This window comes from Diuraphis noxia, unplaced genomic scaffold (genome assembly GCF_037042655.1).
Source record: "Diuraphis noxia isolate RWA-SAM2 unplaced genomic scaffold, SU_Dnox_SAM2 contig0003, whole genome shotgun sequence".
Classification (NCBI taxonomy): Eukaryota; Metazoa; Arthropoda; class Insecta; order Hemiptera; family Aphididae; genus Diuraphis; species Diuraphis noxia.
In genome coordinates this window covers 42,607,918-42,631,996 of record NW_028301713.1, presented here as the reverse complement: position 1 = coordinate 42,631,996, position 24,079 = coordinate 42,607,918, and the positions used below count along the sequence as shown (strand labels likewise).

The 24,079-nt window shown below is 27.4% G+C and overlaps 1 protein-coding gene across 2 annotated transcripts; it reads right to left on the bottom strand.

Annotated features, from left to right (window-relative positions):
• Positions 1-3,943: 3,943 nt before the first annotated feature.
• On the bottom strand, positions 3,944-22,529 carry LOC107170302 (glutamine--fructose-6-phosphate aminotransferase [isomerizing] 2-like). Of its 2 annotated transcripts, XM_089224748.1 has the most exons (15): positions 22,390-22,529; positions 16,218-16,459; positions 13,527-13,634; positions 11,434-11,523; positions 11,056-11,369; positions 10,844-10,985; positions 10,693-10,728; positions 8,589-8,755; positions 8,268-8,507; positions 7,538-7,736; positions 7,202-7,446; positions 6,330-6,485; positions 6,138-6,266; positions 5,939-6,073; positions 3,944-4,574 (listed from the first exon to the last, which is right to left on the bottom strand). In XM_089224748.1, exons 2-15 carry the CDS (start codon positions 16,222-16,224, stop codon positions 4,464-4,466), a joined length of 2,079 nt encoding a protein of 692 aa, XP_089080874.1. In that variant the 5' UTR covers positions 16,225-16,459; positions 22,390-22,529; the 3' UTR covers positions 3,944-4,463. The 2 variants fall into 2 exon arrangements, with proteins under 2 accessions (XP_089080874.1, XP_089080875.1); XM_089224749.1 differs by lacking the exon at positions 10,693-10,728.
• Positions 22,530-24,079: the final 1,550 nt, after the last annotated feature.

The window sequence follows — 24,079 nt, the reverse complement described above, 5'->3', positions numbered from 1 at the left end:
GTTTTTTCTATATCAATTGTTAGTAGTTTAGTTATAATTAAGACAAATTTACAAATTATATATAATTAACAAAGAAAAATTCATCACGAATTCAAACAGTTTTTGCCACGATATATGTAAAATAATAAATTGTTCATTTTATAATTGTAATACCTATTGTGTAGAGGTCAATTCATGAGAAGTGAGGACTAACACTATTATTTGAGACATCGTGTGCGTGTTTGTTGGAGTGAGTAACCGCGTTGATATATTATTATAATGAATATGTATATAACCTAATAAAGTCCATCGGCCGTTGGGGACAAATGTGGAAAAACGATTATTTTTTTTTTGTCGCGTGATCGAAGGCCGATAAATGATAATGTACAAAATATAATACAACCGTCAACTACAGTAACTATGTCATAACGTTATATTATGTCGATATTGCTATGAATTGTTATAACTAAACAGGTGTTATTATTTTTCATTTACAATTAATTTAATTTTTCATAACTCTCCTCCAAAATCGTGTGAGTGTAATACGATGTGTTCAACTGCAATAATTTGGTTCTACAAAAATGAATTAATAATTAATTAGTAGGGAATATACAATAGTCGTATTGATGTTGTGGGGATCCGTACTCCCACGAGGCCATGAACTCCTTTAAAAAAAAAAAAATAAATAACACACTTTTTAGTAAAAGTTTAAAAATATATTAAAATTAATATTGTTTTTCATATTCGTAAAAAAAATTATGCTAACCTTATTATAAAATTATAATGAATAAATGTATTTTAAATTCCACTTCGTCGCCAACAATTCACAATATCAACTTCCTTCACAATTTAAATAATTTTTAATCTTTAAATAAAAGCATTGTACCAGTCATACAGCTATACAATATTCTTATGTATAATATATTTAGAGTCTAGAGATGTTGAACAAGATATGTCGGATAAATAAATGATATTGAAGGTCGATGGCATGTATTTTTAAGAATATAATAAATAAATCGATGTGACAAACTCGATAACGATTTTCTAACTGTGCTGGTAACCAATAGATTGCATTGCATCTTATACGGATATCATTGTCGTGTATAAACATTAAACAATAAACATTTTCAGATATGACACATTTTAATGTTGAACAAACAGGTACAACGGTTATAATTCCTTGCTGCATAAGTGTTTGAGATTATAATCAGCGCCTATTTAATTTTTAATATGACCCAAATTATAGGTAGGGCATTATCGATTTAATATCAACTCCGGCGATTTCTGATCATAATAATATTATCTATGCATATATCAACGTATCGATTCGTAGGTATGGCTATTGATTCTGCCAGATACTATAAGTATTCATATTATTAAAGGTGTCTGTTGATTCGACCAAGTGTTATGTTTAATTAATTACTCAAAACAAATTTATAAAACTAAAGGATAATAAAACGCGGAGCGATACATTTATTTTACTATAGTGTGAGTTTTTATTTTTTACTTGAGTCAGCGTACACGTTAATTAATCGAAATAACGCTTTGAATTTCAACTTCAGTTTCTTTTTTCTTGGGAAAGCTAATCCAAGTTAGAAATTTTAAATTCTCAGTGGTTTTCAAAAATGACAGAAATAACAAAATTAAAATTAAAGAAACACGGAATTTTTAATACAACATCGATTTTACTTTTAAATTTAACTCTAAAACAAATTAAATAGGTACTTAGGTACATATTTTTACTGAATGTTTATATTAGCATTTATCATATACACAATACAACTTTTAAATATTTTTGACTCGTGTTGAGCTATTCACAGGAATACCAAATTTTCGATTATTGTAAATTTTTTTTTTTTAATGTTCTCTCAATCAAAAAAAGCGGGTAAATCGTGGATGTCGCACTGCTGTACAGTAGGTTACAGGTGGGTTACTGCAATGGATGGAATTAAATTTGAATCTAATGATATTATATCATTGAATACGAAAAACGATTCTGAGCGAAGACGGGTTATCTGTCTAGGATATACTATTACTATAGATCATTAAACATTTTTAAATCTTAGATTTGAAAAGAAAAATTTTTATGAATTTCTAGCTTAAAATAATTTGCGAATTTTTGTGATTTTATACGTATGTTGTCGAAATTCAAACTTTGAATGCTTATGAAAAAAAATTGCGACTATACATTTCTTTAACTTTTCAACTGCTATTTTAAAAATATGTTAGGAGCCCTGTAATAAATTTTCAAATCTTAGATTTAAAAAGAAAAACTTTTATGAATTTCTATCCAAGATAATTTGAAAATTTCTACGTATTTAGTCAAAATTTGAACTTTAAATGCTTATAAAAAAAATACACATTCTCCCAGCGCCGACGATGAGGACCTCAAACATTATACGACCACGTCATGATGGCTACATCATGAGGTGGCGCGAACGGAGTACGACGCAGGCATACAAAAACTCATCCCACGTTACCAAAAGTGTTTGGAACTTAATGGCGATTTTTCGAAAAATAATTAGATATACCTTTAATGCTGTGTAATTTTTTTTAAATAAAATGGTTTTGTGTATTTTTGGTAAGCCTTGTATCTTTACTTTCTGGACGTCCCACGTACATAAAGGTGCGAGGTTTTTTACAAAATGTATTAAATTAAAAATGGATACCAATCACTTTTAAAGTACCCACATTATTAAATACAAATATGATAATATGCAAATAATATTTATTCATTTGACCAGATACCGTATCAATATAATAGCAATATAAAAACGAGTATAAATATCCTAGGCCTACAACCTCTGCTACTACTGTCTCTGCTCAGAATCGTTTTTCGTATACAATGTCTGATATTATGTCATTGAATTCAAATTTAATACCATCCATCACAGTGACTCTCGTAACTACATTACTACAGAGCGACACACACTTACCCGCTTTTTTAATATTTTGATTACTTACAATATTGTGTACAAAAAAATTTTTAAAAAACATTAATAATGAGTAAATAATGAGTGATTATCATATGTAAATTAATATTTAAGATTTACCACAGGTTTTTTGTTTGTTTTAAATACTCGTAGGAATCAATACGAATAGCATCCGGTTTGATCAATACAAGTATAAGCGACTTAACAAAGCCGGTAATTTTGTTGGAATCGATAAATTCCCAATTAATAGTCACACCTATAATAATCGGTATAGACCGTCTAGGCGATGAATATCCTTAAATAGGTGATAGGTGCTATTATATTATGTCACATCATTCATAACAGATATGCAGCTGTATTATTATTATTATTATTTATTTAATAGTCATCAAAAATTATACTTAAACACAAATTTTCGATTAATTTACAGATTTTAAACGAAAAATTGTTGTTTCCTAAGCTTCTTTTCTTTTAATACGATTGAGCAATATACCTATAAACGATTATAGTTTGTTCCTTCGACTTTCTGCAGCAATTTATTTTGTTTTCTGGAGAGATTTCAATCGGTTTTAATACCAGATTTGGAATGGGAAATTCGTCAATTCAAACGGTTTTAAATATTCCAAAAAAAAAATAAAATAATAATCATAATAATCAAGAAAATAGATCAGATTTTATAATTTTATAAATATGTAGGTACTAAAACTAAAAATACTTAATAACAACTTCATAATTTCTCTAAAGCATTATCCCCATCACGACTCGAAAATTGAAGCTTTCAGCAGAAATATTTAATTCTAACATTAAACATTAATAATGTAAAATTTATCATTTTAATTTATAACTTTTATCAGTATCTTAATATTAAAAAAACTAATAACCAATTACTATACATTTTAAAATGTACATGTAAGTTTGAACCATCGCAAACAAATAGTATAAATTCAAATAAATATATTATCTTATATCCATATATTTATCAAAGGATACAATATTTAAAAAATGGGATAAATAAATAAAATAAAAATGTATTAAATATATAAATGTATTTTATTTTTATTTTTATACCTACAAAATAAAATAATTGATAAAAATAATCATAATCATATTAAAAATATTAAAAAAATATATATTGTAATACATTTATAAAGGCGCTTAATATAAAAATGTATAAGTTAAAAGGAATGAAACAATAGATAACAAACAATAATTAATTTTAAAATGAGAAATTTGAATTTAAACAAAATTCATTACATAACAAAGCATAATAAGTACTTAAAAACTCATTAAAAAAACTGATAGCAAATACTAAAATATTTATTTGTTGAAGTACCATTAATATTATAGCATTTTTATCACTTAAAACATTATTAATACATTCTAATCTGTGTATGACATAACTATTGTCGTAGTTTTAAGGGAATTGTAACTTTTGTAATACATTATTTATACCTACAAGGCTACAAATTAAAGTTAAAAGTAGTATTCATTAATGTTGGGGTAAATTATATATTTATCAATATGGTAAACACAAATTTGAATGAATGGGTGTTACTCGACAGTCACAGATTTGGCCAAATTTCTCGGACAATCAACATTACAACCACGCATAACTGCAATGTGATAAGACAGCAGTTGCATCGGTATTACAGTCAGCAATCCCTAAAATCATGGTTAAATCTTAGAATTCTCACAAAAAATATTTAACTTATACAAAAGAACTATTGGAACAGTCATGAGTTAATATCATAAATTCATAAAATTATTGGGTTATTATTTTATTGCCAGTATTAGATTATTTTTGAAAATTATATGATAAATTTATTGACAAAAATAACATATATCACGAATAAAAAATATGAATACCAACAAAGTACAGGTCAATTTCATTAATCCAATGCACACAGAACCAGAGCATTGTTGGATTATCAAAAAATCTAGACAACTAGAAATACTTATTCATATATTTTTAGGTGTAATTATTATGTATTATTTTTAATTAAACTATATAGTAGGTATATTATGAATTAGTATTTTATCACTATACATTTTTTTTTACTAACTAAAAACGTAAACAATTTAATTACAATTATTTTATGAAATTTTTTGTTAATATTTGTGTTTTCAAGGAATACTTCTTTTTTTGTCATTATTGCGTAATTATAAAGAATATAATTAATTATCGGTATTGCCAATAGAATAAAATTTTCATATTCAGAATAAAAGAAAAAAATAACTTTATTAACGTGTAGATTTCTGCTTAGACCAGATTACTGGATGTCCCTGACAATTGCATAGTCGGATCATGACAAAATAAATAGGTATCATCACAGATTTTTTATAGGCAACCCTGCTCAACCCTATTTACTTCACTTCTATCGTAGTTCTCTACTTCTTGTTGGCTATCAATACATATACATACAATATATATGTATTGATAGCCAACAAGAAGTAGAGAACTATATATATTATACAACATAGAAAAATATCAACCAAACAGAAATGGAAAACTACGAAATGGGCGGGAAGTGAAGGACATACGCATACCGAAAAACCGTTTACAACTGTGATAATACCTATATATTTTGTCAATTGGATTATAGAGATTTTACAACATTAATTATACCTATCTATTATAATAATATAAGCTATAAGCATATAAATGGATGTGATATAGTGATATTACCACTTGACTTGACACTTCCATAGTTTATAATTTATATTTAAATATCTAGTTTGGTCCAAATGAATCTCTCCTAATGATCAAAAGTTTGTCATGCAATATATATATTTTAAAATAATACAATGAAAATATAATATTATGGCCAGCTACTTGAGAATAAATAACTTACAACTTACAAGGGTAACATGTTCAAAAATGTTATAAAATAATAAAAATAATTTAAAAATTAGAAATTATCACACATTGAAATACAGTTACACAATGAAAGTAATACTTTTTGGCAAGAAGTTACAAATATAATACACTTTTTTAAATGAAAATAGAACTGAAATTCAACTAATACCTGTAAACAATCAACAGTGTGTGGTACGTCAATAGTTTGCCAAGCCAAGCTTTTAGTTTCCACATCGTCTTTTTCACATATAACGATTGGACGGCCTTCACGAGCAGTGACTTGTTGCAAAGCATTGATACATTTCTAAAATTAAATTATATTGAAAAAAATTAAACAATCAATATTATACACGTGTATAAAATTATACTTTATAAACTGGATCTCTAGTCAATATCATGATTATGGGCATCTGTTTGTCGATTAAAGCTAATGGTCCATGTTTTAACTCACCAGCTAAAATACCTTCACTGTGAAGGTATGTAAGCTCTTTTATTTTCTGAAAATAAAATGTATTAGTTGTTTATTTAAACGTTACACCATAATATACTTTAAAACTAACCAGAGCTCCTTCCAAACATGTTGCGTAGTTGTAACCTCTTCCCATGACTAACAATGATTTCTTCTGATATAAAGATTCAGCCAACTTCATAACTTTTTTGTCAGCAGCCAATACTTCGCGAATTTGTTCTGTTATATTCTCCAAGCCCCTGATGATCTATTGTAAAAGATAAATATAAAAGTTAGGTCTTCAAGATAAAAATATAAGCAGGACTTTGGATTTAATGATATTATACATCTATTAAACATTGATGAATTTAATTTTTAATTCTAATTAAATGAGGTAAGTACAAATTGTATTCAAGACTAAACCATTCTAATAACAAAATATTTCACATGATTTTGCATATTTCTAGACGATATAGGTAATGCTTATAAATGCTTATTATCATTTTCTTATGCTAAATTACATAATAAATTTACCAATTAATGATGAAATACTGTTTAAGAGACCATTTGCTCATTATTGATTTATTAAATGTTTAATATAACATAGGTGTTTTTATTAAAATATGTAGGTATAGAGAACAATTTTAATTATGGATATGATATTTTTGATCAAAATAGTCAGCTTGAAGTAAAAACGTTTCAAGTTTACGATTTACATTTTGTTCTACATTAATAAATAACACAATATTACTAGTATTTTATTTTTAATTTTAAAACCACGGTTATCACCAAAATAATATTTTTAGTATTGATATTTTAACATTATAATTATTCTCGACACTTATATCTTGTGTAAAAATTTAAAATTAAAATTAAAAAATAACTTATTTAAATTTAAATGAGTACTCAGTACTTGGTAGTAAAACTATAACTATACCATATAACAATAATATAAAAGTATTTAAATAAGTTTCTTAACATTACCTCAGCTCTTCTGGGTTGCATTGATATTCTGTCTTCGGACATGATCAAGCCAAACATCACGAGTGAAATAAATTGCGATGTGTAAGCTTTAGTAGAAGCAACACCGATTTCCGGTCCTGCGTTTATGTGAATACCACAATGCGATTCACGACTGATAGAGCTACCCACAGTGTTTGTGACACCGACAATTAAAGCTCCTCGCTGTTTACAATATCTCAAAGCCAAAAGAGAATCGGCAGTCTCCCCTGAAATAAATGCGGACATTAAACGCTAGTATATCGTACTAAACATTTAACGCGAAAAATTCTACGAAATAAAAACTTCTTAAAAACTTACCAGATTGTGATAAAAAAAAACAAACGTCGTCTCTAAACACTGGAGTATTTCGATCCAAAAAATCTGAAGCCAATTCGACCATAACTGGTAATTCGGTGAGCTCTTCCATGAGCTGACGTGTTGCTAAAGCACTGTGAAAACTTGTGCCACAGCCTATCATCATTAGTCGACGACATCTTTTAATTTCTGGAATGTAATCCTAAAAATAGAACATCATGGTTAATAAAAATCAATTCAAAATTTGTTGTTTTTTAGATATCACAATCAAAACTGCATGGTGGGTGATTAACTTTCATTAAAAAATAAAACCGATTATCTTCATGTGTACTATAGACTGTATCAAGGGTGTAGAATTACAGTTATCGATCATTTAAGTCTACGAAAGTATGAAAAAAAAAATGTAAAAAAAGTTTACCCGTGTAAAATAAAAAATATAAACTAATATTTTCCTTGTCAATTATTACATACGTTGTGAATCAGACATTATCAGCGTTATCATCATTCATTGATTTAAAAAAATATAATAATATTTCTTATTTTTCACAAAACTAAGTTAAACATCAATATAAATTTAATTATATTAACAAGTTTTAAGGATAAAATTTAAAATTTTTGAATCGCCAAGAAATTTTTTTTTAGACCTCATAAAAAAATGTTGGTCACCACTTGTCTCTAATGGTATTCTAATATTATTTAAATGTAGGTATTCAAATTATATATCATTAATTACTTTAATGCCGCCGAGTACAACTGTCTGGTTTTCAAAATTTACTCTGCCTCGCATTGTTGTCACCACGGATTCCGGCTGTTCGAATATTTCTTTCTGCATGAACGAACTAAAGTTGCCCTTCATGATCTGCTGAATTTCCATCTTGAGCGTAGTGATTTCTCTAGCATGCGGATCAGCTGTAGACATACGCATCCTGTGAATAGTTAACCGTCCCTCTCTTACTGCAGCAACGTCATCGTCCTAATGCAAAGAACACAATTAATAACCCACCAACCACCACTTTCATAAACAGCTATAAACTTATAACAATTTAACACAAACCTCTAAATATAAAACTTGATTTGTATGTTCGATAATAGCACTAGCATCAGACGCAAAAAAGTACTCGACTTCTTCTTTGTCTCCTAATGCATGGAATTCGGACGTGCTTTCTTGGCGAGGCAATGGAATGGGAATAGACATTTTATCACCACGGATATAACGGTGCTCTAAATTATTTCACAAATTCATATATTAAATTAATACATTTTCGAAACAAATGACGACTACATGCACCCTATTCCTCGCAGCATATTGAGTTGACAAGAAAGGCCATTGGAGCCTCTCATAGTCTACTATGTATATAAATATATATTTACATTATTAAAATATAATAAAAAAATTTCTAAATTATTAACAGAACAAATATTAAGAGAACGCCACATTAAATTGTACTTTAATGTGTGAAATTAGTAGACATAACACATAAGACCAGTGATGTAGCAAGGAAGGGGCAATTGGTGGATGATCCCCATTGGAATTTTTATTAAGGATGTTTTAATCACATTTAAAATCACATAGTAATATAATATATATACACAGATATAAACTCAAATTATCAATAAATATATGACGTTCTCTTATAATAATATTATTGTTTATTAAACTATTAAAAACTAATAGGATTAAATTAGTTTAAATCAATAATCCAATGTTTCTATTCAAATTATAATATTTGGATTAATTACAAAGATTTTCAACGAGACAAATTAAAATTAATTCTTATCTCTGTGATGTAAAAAGTCCCATAAACCAATGTATTATATTTTATCATTGAGAAATTTAGTAAAAATTCGTTTACTATTTACTAAATAAGTCCTTTTATTTTAGTAATTATTAATTTAGGTTTATAAAAATGCATAAATGATAAGAGCAACAGTTATTTATTCAAATGATAATACAATGTACATTTTATTGATTTATTTTTATTATTCATAGTTTTTTCATTACAAACAAGCCTATAATTATTAATTATACTATTTCCAATTAATTATTTGACTAGATAAATGTGTACATCTAATCAAAACTTCATAATACTTGACATCAGTATGACAGTATGTCATTCGCAGTAATTTATCATAGTCAATTAGAGATTACGTCATCTATGCACATTAACTAATATTTTTCAGAATCCAGTTTTTACGATGAAATATGAATATATTATAATGTATACACTACGGTAAACCAATTTTAAAAATTACGTACTAAAGTGTTGGAATGTGAACTTGAGTTTACTCTAATTTTAATCAGTTCAAACTTCAAACTAAATAAATTTAGTATAACTACTGAGAAATAACCTCTATATAATAAATGACGTATAAAATATTGTATGCAAGATATATACTCGTTTCTAATATATCTCAATAATTGATTTGTTGTCGTTATAGTTGACCTAGCTATACTGTTTGTTGATACGGTAACACCTATGTTATAGGTATTATAATTTATTATACTGGTCGCGTCACCAGTTGGCAGTTACATAAAAAAAATGGTTTCTCGTATTGACAAAAATAATGAAAATGAAAAATACCAGTATCGTCCAACAATTGTTTCCAAACAAATTTATTCATTAAACTATTGTTTTATCTTATTTGCATAAAACTGTTATTACAATTATTTAAGAAAATTTTATAAAATGTACCTATAATGTGTTGTCAGCCTATTACTACAAGCCTACAGTTATAAACTTATAAATGACTCGCGATTGTAAACATAGGTACAAGTAAATGTTTTATGTGTAGTATTAGACGTAGTTACATATTACATATATAATACGTTTATCCAAAGTCAAAAAATAACATAATAACATGAGCTATTAATTATTATTACGGTTTTATTTTGGAAGTATGATATTTGATAAATTATATTTATGAAAACAAACATAAATGTTATTATGTTAATAATTCATTCATACTTATTTCTAAGGTTGCTGCGCAAATGTTTCCAGGAGTGATGCATTTAGTCACTTAGAGATTATATAATATCGTGATTAGTACCACCACCATAATAAGCTAACACTAGTAATTTCTAGGTTGTTTTGAACGCTAAAGCCCATTAATTAACTTCCGATCGTTAAAGACATACGGATTTGTTTAATGGTTTGTACCTGTTAATGAAAGAGACTCTCCGTCTATCATCGAATCTTCACAGGTCACACACAAACGGAACAAAAACAAAAATACAACCAATGTGCCAATATAACTAAAAAAACTTATTCTAATCGATTAAATAAAAAATATTGCAACGTTTATTAATACCTTTGCTGTAAAGAATTGGAATATGATCGGTAGCTAGCCTTGTGTCCGACTTAATCCCAACAAGAAGTGGACTTCCTCTTCGAGTTGCTACGCATTCATCGGGAAACAATTTGCTTTTGAAACACAAAGCAAAAGCGCCTTCCTACGAAAATCAATCAATTCTATTAATATGATGCATATAATTCAATTTCTTTGGTATATTATCAACTTACTAATTGTTGTACAGCTTGTTCAACAAGTTCTCTGAATAACAAATTTGGATGTTGAGTGTAAATATGATGCACTAGCTTCACAATTGCTTCAGTATCAGTTTCAGATTCAAACAAATATCCCTTACGTTCCAAAAATGCTTTAACTTCTTTATAGTTTGTAACTATACCATTATGCACAACACAAAATATTTGATCTTTGTCCGAACGTTGGGGATGTGAATTTACACAACTGGGAACACCGTGGGTAGCCCAACGTGTATGTGCTATTCCAACGTGACTGTTTTGAATTTCTTCAAAATCAAGCTGATCTTTCACTAAAAACATTATTAATTTAACAAAATTGATAATCTAAAACAATTAACAAGTAAATAAACTTACAAGAAAGTAATTCATCTTCAAGGGCAACTACTTTCCCCTCTTTCTTCACAATGGTTATATCTTTACCGTCAGGACCGTCGAATGCAATACCTTTTTAAAATACATATTATATCTTACAAAAGATTTTATCATTTGTTTAATTATGTTTCTTAAATATAATACAAATTATATAAGTAAGAATTCTTTTTTTTTAAAGACAATATTTATAGTTATAGGTTTCTAAGTTATAGGAAGACGTTTTTCATTAATCTTATAATCCAAAGATAATAAACTAACTATCCACATTGTGTTAATTAGTGGTTATAGAAAATAGTGACTATTATACTAAAAACTACATTATATCTACACAGTATATTCTATAAGTAAAGAGAAGGCTTTACTTTAGTTTTATAACAAGTAAATGTGTTTAAAATATTTTTTAATATCAGTTTCTTCTAATTCTGTTTCAGTCTGAGGTAGATGTTGTATGTAGATTATATTAATTAATACGATAAAAACGTAAATACCTATTATTAAAACAATTGAGTAAGAGAAATTAAGTAGGAGAAATATATAGGTAGAAAAATACTAGGGCACTTAGTACTATTACATAGATATCTATTAAGAACACAACAATAAATACTTATAAGAAGTATAAATATTCAAAACAATAAAGCTTTCAATTAAATCATTAAATAAAAATAAAAAAATTGTAAACATGTTGATTTTTGGGAGTCTCAATCTTTATTGTAGATATACAATAATTTAGTTATTATTTATGTTTTTATTATTTAAGAAAATAATGGATTTTAATGAACATTATATTATTTTATCATTGTTCTTTATTGTGTATCATATTAAAGAAATTATCGTATTTGCTTATAGCGCCTTGATGCGCAGGTTGTAAATAATCATGAAATAAAAATAATATACAATATACATACATTATAAATAAATTGATTTAAAAAATACCTTATTCAAATATGAAACTTCAAAACCTACATTTTTGTAATCAACGTTATCTACGATGTAACAATATGTAGAAAATAAAGTATTCAGATAAATAGGTAGGTAGGTAATAAACACAATATTATGCTGTCGCAAACTTATAAATTTAATCGGTTTTGGTAAAATTTTTCATTTAAAAAAAACAAAAATCCATTAAAATTTTACTTAAAACTATCTAGGTAGGTAGGTATAAAATATAATCTTGATGTGATTTTTGAAAAATTGACGATGTAATACATAATATTATGTTTCAATATGACAATATAAAGTTGACGTTTAGCTTAAGAAAATTTGGTACCTAATACCCACAAGCCACAATGTATATGAATAAACAATAGTTTTCACCTCCAAAATCCTAATTATATACGGTTTACTTAATATAGTGTATATATAAAAGTAACCGTTTGTTACGTCTTTCATCATTAGTCATAAACTCATAACTCATAAGCAATTCATTTAATAAAAACTTACATAATATTATGCGTAGTCTAGATTGTAATCATGTCTTAAATTATTTATTTATTATTATTTTAATGTTTATGCATCAACTTTCAATATCATAAGCATCAATTCGTATAGGCATATTACAATATATTTGCATTTCTTAAATTACATTTTATGTTTGTTATTTTTTGGAACTTGATTATTACTGTAGGTGGTTATAATGTATTACTCATTATGTTTAAAAAAAGTAGTATACATTTGTAAACAGTGTCGTGCTCATGGGGGGAGGGGGTGTTAGGGATTATATCCTCCCATAGTATCTTTCTTTGCCAACCTACAGAAAACAACTTATTAGTTATAAGAGCTGTTTTATAGTTATTACTTAACACTTTTAATTGGTTAATAGCAAAAAGTTATTGTAAAATTTGTTATTATTTATAACATCTTCCCATTGGAAATGTCTGGGCATGCCACTGTCTATAAAGCAATCGCATTAAATGGTTACTAGTTTCCTACTACTTAAGTTTTTTGTATATAATTGTATAACTCATAACATTAAAATAAATATTAAAACAATAATTATACAAAATAAATTTAATAATTTTATTATATCACAGTAAAACGATATTATAATTAGATTTTACGGAAACATTTTTACTTACCAGCTGAATCATAGCCTCTATATTCTAATCGCTTTAAACCATTTACTAGAAGGGTAATAATCTCTTCCCTAGATTTCGGTGTTAAGTGATTAAGATAAGCAAAAATTCCTAAAATAAAACAAAAAACATGCTTATCAATACTTAATTATTGAAACATCAGTGTACAGTAAGTTACTGAGTATCCATGAAATATTATTAATAAAAACAATAGCTATTCAATGTATTATTAATTTCAATATTTAAAATATTCAATAAATTATAAAATAAGTTATAAAATTGATCATTAATTATGTACCTATAGTGTAGATATAAATAAGTATATCGACTGCAATACATATTATATTTTAACAATACATATAATAATATTTGTAAAATAAAACTTTGTGAGGGGTTATATATGGGTAGTAAAATAAATCACCTATGTTTTGTAATAAAACTAGAAAACTTATGAATTTATTTCATTTAATTTAAAAATTGTGAATTAAAATTTAAAACAATCAATTCCTTTATTGTTTTCCAATTTGTCTATTTTTTCTCAATTCTCATAGTACCTAGTAAAAATACTGCGTTCTACAATCATCAGATGGACACCCATGGTGAGATCAACAATAAAATCTATTGACTAACTAATCGATCGATACCTAAACCTATTGGCTATTGCTGCTATGTATTATAACAATATAATCTAACCTAGACGAAACGCCCCTGAATTATAATAGACTAAGTACTAAAACATAAAAGAGTTAACATAATTACGGAAATCATTTAATTTGAATTTGAAAAATTAAAAGGGCGTTTCTGGTAAGTCTTTCATACGTTGGTTATTATGCATAATGAATATATTAATATCAATATTCTTGTTTATTATAAATAACTTTCAAATATATTAAATCTAAAAATAAAAATAAATTTAAAGCCTTCTCCAAGTATAATTCCAGCGTGATTATAATTTTAGATTAATAATTATAGTAAATCAGACTGTTATAAATTTATAATTGTATTTATGTATAAATACAATTTTATGTTAAGTCCCTAATTGTAATACTACAATTTATAACTATCAAAAAAGAAAAAGATTTATTTTTTTACCAAGATCCTTCAACTTACAGTATTATTATTATTTATTTTGTACAGTACAAATTTATTTCATTAAACATATAACTATTTTTTACTTACAATACTTGAAAGTCTAAAAAACAATACAACATTAATTTTAAATTGCAAATAGGAAAAATAAATTAATCTGGCAGCGTATTGGTTTTAAATATACATTTTACTAATTTCAATTTAACTGCTTTTTACAAATAAAAATATATTAATATCTGTTAAGAAGCATTGTAATTATAAAGTACGTAATAATACAGGTTTATAGGTGCAAACAGTGCGGATTTCAACCATAGGTGTGCATTCATCTAAAACGTTTGAATAATAATAATAGAAGTCGTTAAATCATAATCTAAACTCTAAAGCATAAAACTTTGAAAATAATTTTATATACTTGTTTTTATTTAATGACATTTAGTTTAAAAATGATAAGTGGTCATATAATTATGTTAAATTCTATTTGATAAAAAATTATACAATACTCAATACTCATATATTAAAATGAAATTTCCATGAAATTAATTAAAAATATATTTATCGGTTACGTTAAAAATCAAAAAGTTGTCTATAAACAAATTACCATTTTGGATATGATCCAAGTATGAAGTATATTATAACCTCTTATGTTGTAACAACCAATGAAAGTGAATGGTAAAACAACCGGTTCATACACACCACTTCTTTATGATCCATCGACCTAACATTAATCTTATTATTTTTTTTTTAACGAATATAATATCTCCTACGGTAAATGCACCACATTGCACCCGGGAAACAATTTATTTTTAGTATAACAGAGAAAGGAACCTAATATACATACATAACACAATTGCATAATATATTGTAGACGCCCTTCATTTAAGAACAAATTATTACTTTAACCCTCATTAAAAACTAAGTACATAGAAAATTGAAATTATTCTTTAAACATTAAAACATTTCCTTATAATTAATTAGATATATACATATGTATCTACAAATAGATTACAAGATAGGTAAGATAGGTAGTTAACACACAGAGTTATTCAATGCAAAAATTTAGAAAAATTAAGTAATTAAATTCATTAAAGCAATTTTAAATATCAAACAACAAAAAAATATAACTTAAGGTCATCAAAATCTATTTAAAAAAAATGTAAAAAACAATTCTTAATAGTTTATTCTAGATTACATGTCTATATACCACAGGGTTATTAATATACTTTTTTTAGTTTCTAAATTATCATTACAGTAAATTTGAACATTATTGCTTAAAAATATTGATTAGTGATACATTTGAGACTAATTACCAGATCACTGTTTATTTTAGCCCCAACGGTATATCAAAAATAGAAAATAATTCGGCGAATTCCTAATCAAAAGTGTGAATTATGTATTATTAAACACTATTGAGTAATATTTTTATTAAACGAACTATATACTGAATAAAAACTGGTTAAATATATTTTATATTATAATATTATATGGGTGTGAAATTGACAGATACAAATACATAAAAAATTTCCTCCAATGCATGTAAAATTCAAAATAATATCACGGACAAGTGCATAACGACAATATATAATATAAGTATATATAGGTACTCACCACACATGTTGAGAGCGTAGTTCCAACGTACTGATATGAATTGACGTGCACCGGGGATGGCCTGAATGTATTTAAACTGCGTGTTGGCGGGACGGCGGCAGAACCCCTACCATAACCAGGGCCTGTGTTGCTATACGCGCCATGTACGTGACGACTGTACAACGCGGAAGGTACAACGTGGCTGGGCGTAGTGCCCCCGGGCGATACGCTCTGCCAGTCAAATCGCGAACTAACACGTGAAACTGTATAAGCACAATGATAAAATATATCAAACATATTATTATTATTGTAGTTACCTGTTGTACATCATTATAATGTATACAGGTACACTGCATGTACTCGCACATGAACGTGAGTTGGAGAAATTAATTTTCCGGGAAAACTAGTGAAATTGTGATCGTTGGAAATCGAGAAAATTAATATTATGAATATTATATAGGATTACAGGCATTTATAATATAAAACTAAACGAATTTTATCTCCACAACTGCTGTAGCGATGATATATTATATGCGATCTCGTACTCGCATAACAAATACCGAATAATTTATGAAGAAAGTTTATAGAGGATATTGTAAAATGACATCAGATTCTAGTGATTCTACAGTAACAACTGACAGCACAGTGTTATTTGTAAAACTATGAATTTATTATGTTAGACAAATATATTATTATCATAATTAGAATAGGATGATTTAAAAATGGTGTACTGATAACATATGTTTATTTTTTATTTTTTTATATAATGCCTATACTAAAATTTGAAAAAAATAAATTAAGTTCATAACTTTTGAATTAATTATATTGTGCTAGTTTCTCCAAAAGAATTAAATAACATTTAAGTTAGCTTCAATGTTTCAATAATTTGCATTATAATTGTATAAATATTGAAATTTTAAATCATATACACCAAATACCAATACAAGATATCAAGATATTCCACAATTATATGTCACATTTAAAATATATAACGAACATACAATAGACAATATTACTATTGAGATATTAAATTAAATCATTTAATTTAAAAACATGGCAATGGATAACAGTATATAAATCAAAACTTTTTCGTTAAGCCCTTTTTTAGGTAATAAAGGCGGCCACAGGATCTTATACAACTATATTTTTTTTTTTCATAATTTCTTATAATAGTTTATACTGTGAGCATATTTCAAATGAGTGGTTTTTGATAAGTGCCCATTGATTTACAACCAAAACTAAATTTGTATCCAACAAAATTAAATGATACCTACTTACGCAGTAACCTTGTATAATAATGTGTTTACGCTACTAAAGTCTATAACATTAACCTAATGTTGAAAATTTTAATTTCTATAGATTAGTAAAATATTAACACATACATTGAATTAAAACAATATTGTCTTTTAAATTTAAGTTTAAACATGCTTTTGTATACTTTGATACACTTTTAATATTCATAAAATGCGTATATTCTGTTTTTTGTATCTTAAACACATTCTTTACTATCATTAAAATTATCATAATCAGTAATTTTAGAATATTATTTATCGCCATAATATATTAAACCAATATAACATAAAATATATAAATCATTTGCTTGAACCACTTAAATAACAAATTATGCGCATTAATTACTAAAAAATATTTTTTGAATAAACTACAATTTTAAATCATTAACCACATTTCTATAAAAATATATAGTAGATAGGCACACATGTAAGATATATTAAGAATATTATCAATACATAAAATTATTTTTTTAATGGTATAGGCTTAAAGTACGAGATTAAGAAAATATTGCAGTGTTTACACTTAAGTATGATAATTTAAATTTAAAATCAATACAATTTACCGATATATTCTATAAATAAACTATATTTCTCATAACTGAACGCTTGGACCACTTTTTACTTAAGTACCAACAAAGTTAAATAAATGTAATATAAATAATTTGTCTTCATTTAAGGTAATGAATAGGTATAAAGTTTTTCAATTAATACGACACAGGTATCAATACTAAATAAACTATAGGTATAGCGCGAATGGAAAGAGTAGGTATCTATTATTTACTTTCTCTTTCACGTTAGCCTCCTATAGTCCTATATGGCTACATAATATACAACAAATAATACTTATGCATAGTTGAATAAATAATCAATTTATATAAAATATTAATTATATCACAACGTGTATTAGTAATTAAAATTAATATAACTTATATAGCCATTAAGTATAAAGTTATTTTTGTTTTTAATGTAATTAATTCATCTCAATAAGTAAATTTATTTATAAGCTTTCCAATACCATTAAATTATAATTTGATTAATTGAATTTAAAGGTTCTAGAATCATAAAATACTATATTTTGTATTTGTATACACTACCTAAGTATTAACTTTTATTGTGATTTAGATAAAGTAAAAAAGTTTTAATACAAGAAGTTCAATTATTAGCCGAACCACAGGAGTCTTTAAATTAACATTTCTTACCTATTTATACATTTTTTTTATATTAATTATAGCCTATAGGTATTAGAGAATTCTATATGAATATATTTTATCGTGATATCAGCACATAACCCCTCAAGTCACAAATTAATAACTAAACATATAGATATATACAAAGGCTCTAGGGAGTCAATCCCCCCTAAATTACGCTCCAAAAATTACAAACCGAACAATTCAAAAAATTATTCAACTACAGTACAATATACAATAAAAATATTATATGTTCATTATATTTAGGACTAAACAATAGAGAATTTTTGTGCTTTTATAAACTATGATAACCTAACATATCAGTAGTCATATCTTCGAAGAAAAGAAAAGAAACGGTATGGGAAAACTAATATAAATAATACATAGTCCCTACTCTAACATCACGTAAAATCTAAAATAAATTGACAAGCAATCAAAATACTATATAATCTCTTTATTCCTATCGTTCAATATTTCCTATACACACAATAACTTTTCTTTTGTATAAATGACATGTAATAAGTGTTTACAAGAGCTAACCAACATTTATTTTCTGTTTTATGTATAAGCATATTTTTCGGTTTTTCATATGATGTTATACACACATTTAAAATATAGGTACACATCTATAACAAATTTCAATCTAAAACAAATTCTAATAATCAAATACACATATTATATTAAGATAAAATCCATAAAGATAAAATAGCCAAATAATTAGTTTGTTCTTATTATAAACCATGGAGCGTTAGATAGCCGGACAATCGTTAAAATTGTTTACTCTAACTTATACTATAGATATATTAGAAACCATACATAGGAGGTGCTAATTATAAAGTCAAAATAAAAGGTTAAATATGCAAATTGAAATGCTTCAAATAAAATAATCGCTATTTTATTTTTATAACTCGAGAAATACAAAATGAATGTTTTAAGTCTAAATATTTCTTACAGATAGGTACCAAAATTATGCTTTAAATAATTAAATTCTATAAAAAATTTAAAAATATTAAATCAAAAATCTACAAATAAGTAGATGTATCAACAGCTTTATAAACATAATTCAACTTACAAGAATAATATAAATTTACCTTCTATTCATTAATTTAAAATCTAACCCCAACTGTTTTTCTAAAACATTTTTGGTTGTTAAGAAAAAACTTGGATATAACATAATAATAAGTAACATAAATATTACATTACGATTTTAAAATTTATTTTGAAAAATTATCTCGCTGCAGGTGCCGTAACACTAGTGGCGGTAGTCAGAAAAAAAGCCAAGAAAAAAAATCCAGGGAAAAATGGCACGGGAAAAATAATCCTCAGAAAAAAAAGCCATGGGAAAATTAAGCCAAACTAAATATAATATGAACCACAGTCCACAATATTATAATATAATATAAATACAAACACGGCCAGTGACGTATTAAATGGGGTAGCACCCACCTTGCCCTCGAAATTTTGAATAAGAATTAATTTTTATGAAGTTTACTTTTTGGTCATTAATCATTCATAACGAAAAACAAAAATATTTTATTTCCCCTAAAAAAACAAAATCAGAATGCCACACTGGACACGGCACAAGTACCAATGAGTGTGTTTTTATAATATGTATGCCACATTTATCTTCAATTATTTAAACTAGATTAGCATTTATACATAGACTAGATAGCTAATCACATTATGTAATTTATATATAACACTAGGTACTATAAATATACCTAATATATTTAACAACTAAATTTATGTAAAGGATATAATATATAAATAATATATTATGTTCTTGAAATTACGTAATACTATACTACATAATATTGCATATCAAAATTTATATATATATATATATATATATACAATATAGTATATTTAAAGGCGCGTAACCAGCCTCTCTTCTGCCCTCTCCGGTCTCAAACACGTATATGAATATTATTTGTATAATAATTAATAGTTATGAAATACAATAAGAAACTTTCGTTTTATTTTGTTTGGCGTATATTTTAGCTACAATTTATTAAATATTTAAACTTAAAATTGCATCACTTAAGCTAGATATATGATTATATATTTACATAATATATGTATACTAACATAAATGTGTACATTTTATTTGCAATTTATAATATATATTATGTTTATGTACAAGAAAATCAGAATTATCGAAATGAAATAACTGTCATGAGAAATTTAAAAAGTGATAATAAGAATTGGTCGTAAACTCGTACCGTATAATTGTTGTAAGTTTTCGATTAGTGGATATTTGAATATTTTACATGCACTTATAAGGAATGCGACTTTTTATTCTGACGCTGCTATAGTATCTATAAGTTAGGTCCTCCATACCATCAAATAGCGTTATGATAAATATTGAACTATTCGATAAGAGTAAAACATATTGATTTACGTAATCTTATATGGTGGTGTGACATGAAACTTTGTTTATCTTATCAGTTATCACTACCCCAAAATGTATACATTGCAATAAAGTATAGATATTTTCTGAAAGGTCGGTGTTTGTAATTAAATTTTACGAGACGAATCGCCGGTCAAATATGCAAGCGAGGAAAGCAGTCTTTTAAGGAATTAGCTCGCCCGTTATTTCAATTAAACCCTATGGACTATAGTTGTCATAGCAGTTCATCATTCAACGCGATTAGGTTTAAAGTTAAATTTATCAAAGAGTTAAAAATGAGAACGTGAAAATTTTGTGACTGTCTTTAGTATAATAATTCAATAAAAATATTATATTACATAAGTTATTAAGTTATATTAAAAATACGATGCGAGCCGTCGGCGAATGGCAATCATTGTCCGTTGATCGGGAGTCCATATTAAGTATATTATACACCGAGTAGACCGGCTCCCAGCAATTATTGAGCAACAGCAGCTGATAAGTGATAACTTTACAACGGTCAACGATGCACTCTCAGCGGGCGGTCCGTCGCATTTTCGTACTCCAGAACCCCGGCGGCCCGGCCACACACCATCATAACAAAAATAATAACCTTGTTGTTATCAACAGAAAACTGTTCTGATAACGCAGTATGTCATAACTCATAATATTTTTAAAAACAACAATAACAAGCGTGAAGCGACAACACAACACACAACTGAACTGCCGGCTTACACGACCCCATAATCCGTATTCGGTGCGTGCGTGTGCGTATGCAACTTTCACTATTCATAATATTTGTTTAGCCGTCGACAGTAGTAAGTTGTACACTCGACGCGTTCGTGCCACAGCGTAATATTATCGTTATCATTAAAATCATGTTGCAAACCATCGTCATAGCCGTTGTACTATCGTAATCGACATTGACGTTACTTATTAAGTGCCAAGTGCAGTGTTCGACTGAAAACACGATCACGGCGTAACAGCTGACGACAGCAGCCGGTCGGCTACTTTCGATATAGAATAAATAATCGTCATCGTCATCCAGACGTAAGAGCCCACGTTCAAAGTAAGAATGTAAAAAACTAACACCGCCGACTGCTAGGTGACCCACTCGTTTATTAATCGTCGCTGAACCTGCCGTTCTCCCCTCAGAATTCCGACCTACTCTTTCGCTAGTCCCGGAGCCAAGACCCAGCGGACTTTACCTGCGACACGATGTCACGATCAATAGACAACAAATAATATTATTTATTATCGTGTTCCGCGCTCAGTGATATTATTATTACCTATTATATCGGGTTTAAGGGTTTGCCGGTACTTACGAGTTACGGCTGCTTATCGCTTACGAGATGACGTGCGTTACGAGCTTATCGGTTTCGAATCTTGTCCCCGGTAGACTTTGGACCTCCCGTTTCCTCCTCTCCTCCTCACCACTTTTACTACACGACGATAGACAAACGCCGTCCGACTACGATCGTCGCCGCCGTCGTTTCCGGTTATTTGAATCCACCGGACGACACATGATACTTGTACATGATTAAATATTAACCTTTAACCACAATCGTGAACCTCTCTCAATCTCTCTTGCCGGCTGACGTAGACTCTGACGCAGAGTTCGCGTGAAAAACAGTGTCACCCGACCGGACGGACGATATTTTCCCTACGTCTGCCGTTCCATGGTTGACGTGTCTTTCGTCCCCATGTCACAGGCTATGCGAGTACTAATGCTATTAAACTATTAAAGTTCGGCTTAATTCGCTAGTATTCGCCACTATTCGGCTTCGGCGTTCGGCGTTCGACATTCGCTACGCAACAACGCAGACGCTGAGACGCCTGTTCAAGTGTTCAAATTTTCAGTTTTCCCCCAGATCTCGTCTAAGTCATAGAAAATGTATTATTAAGAACTTCTCATATTACCTATGAGACTATGAGTAATCAGCGAAGTCTGTACTCACTTCTCAATATCTCAGACCCACACTACTCAGTACTTCAGTGCTCAAACACTCAATGGTCAATAGACAGTAAACATTAACGCAAATACTTGCTATCTACAAACACGTGATCTCTGCACTTATTGAAATTATTTTTTCCCTAATATAGTCGGAGTTAGATTTTAACGTTACAGCTATGTATATGCGTTGTTTCCAACTTATAGACGCATAATATAGTGAATTATATATTTTGAATAATTAATTTAACTTGGTTTAATATTATTGATAATTGACCCCATCATCAATTTTTGAAATAGGAGGTTTTTCATTAACATTCTAAAACGAACAAACAATTTACAATTTAGACATTTTGAAAAGTCGGTAATTGAACAATATAAGTCGATTCTATCTAATATTAAACGGAAAAGTTAAATAGATTACTCGGTACGTAAAATTTACCTATGTGTTTATAAAACGGAGACAATGCAAGACAAGTGTAACGTCATCTTTATAATTTGTGTACCTAATGGCTATATATATTTATATATACAAATGTGTTGTTAATATAATAAAAAAATATAAGACCTAACACTAAAACAACGATTTGTGTTGTCACTGTAATGAGCTTATGAACAATAATTAGTTGTTGGCTGATCTCATTAAACTAAAACCATTCAAAAACGACATCTCGTGTTTATATTTAATAAAAAAAAGTAGCTAATTAACATTTAACTTTAGGTACATGGACGTAGTACCATTGTTAATTTATTTTTTAATTCTCAAAAAGTAGTTATTAATTAGGTACCTTCTGAGGTAATTTTCTAAGTACCTACATATTCTATATTTATTTATTCGTTTTGGGTAACCAACACACAAACTTAAATTTAAATTTTGTATCTTCAGTATTTGTCATTTATGTATGAGATTTGTATATAATATAATGGTATTGTAAAACTTATACATGTAACCATATAGGTACAGTTATAATTATTTAAATGTTCATTATTCATGTAGTTTTAATCAAAAGTTTTTCATTGTGATTGGTAGGTATCGGTTATGTATTTATTTAAGGTAGTTGCTA

Bases quoted from the DNA above. Each gene is read 5' to 3' on its own strand.
- LOC107170302 (XM_089224748.1), bottom strand. The intron at 11,524-13,526 runs GTAAGTAAAAAT...TATTTTAAAAAG, and splicing joins TAGAGGCTATGATTCAGCTG to GTATTGCATTCGACGGTCCT. The intron at 10,986-11,055 runs GTAAGTTGATAA...TGATTTTCGTAG, and splicing joins AACAAGCTGTACAACAATTA to GAAGGCGCTTTTGCTTTGTG.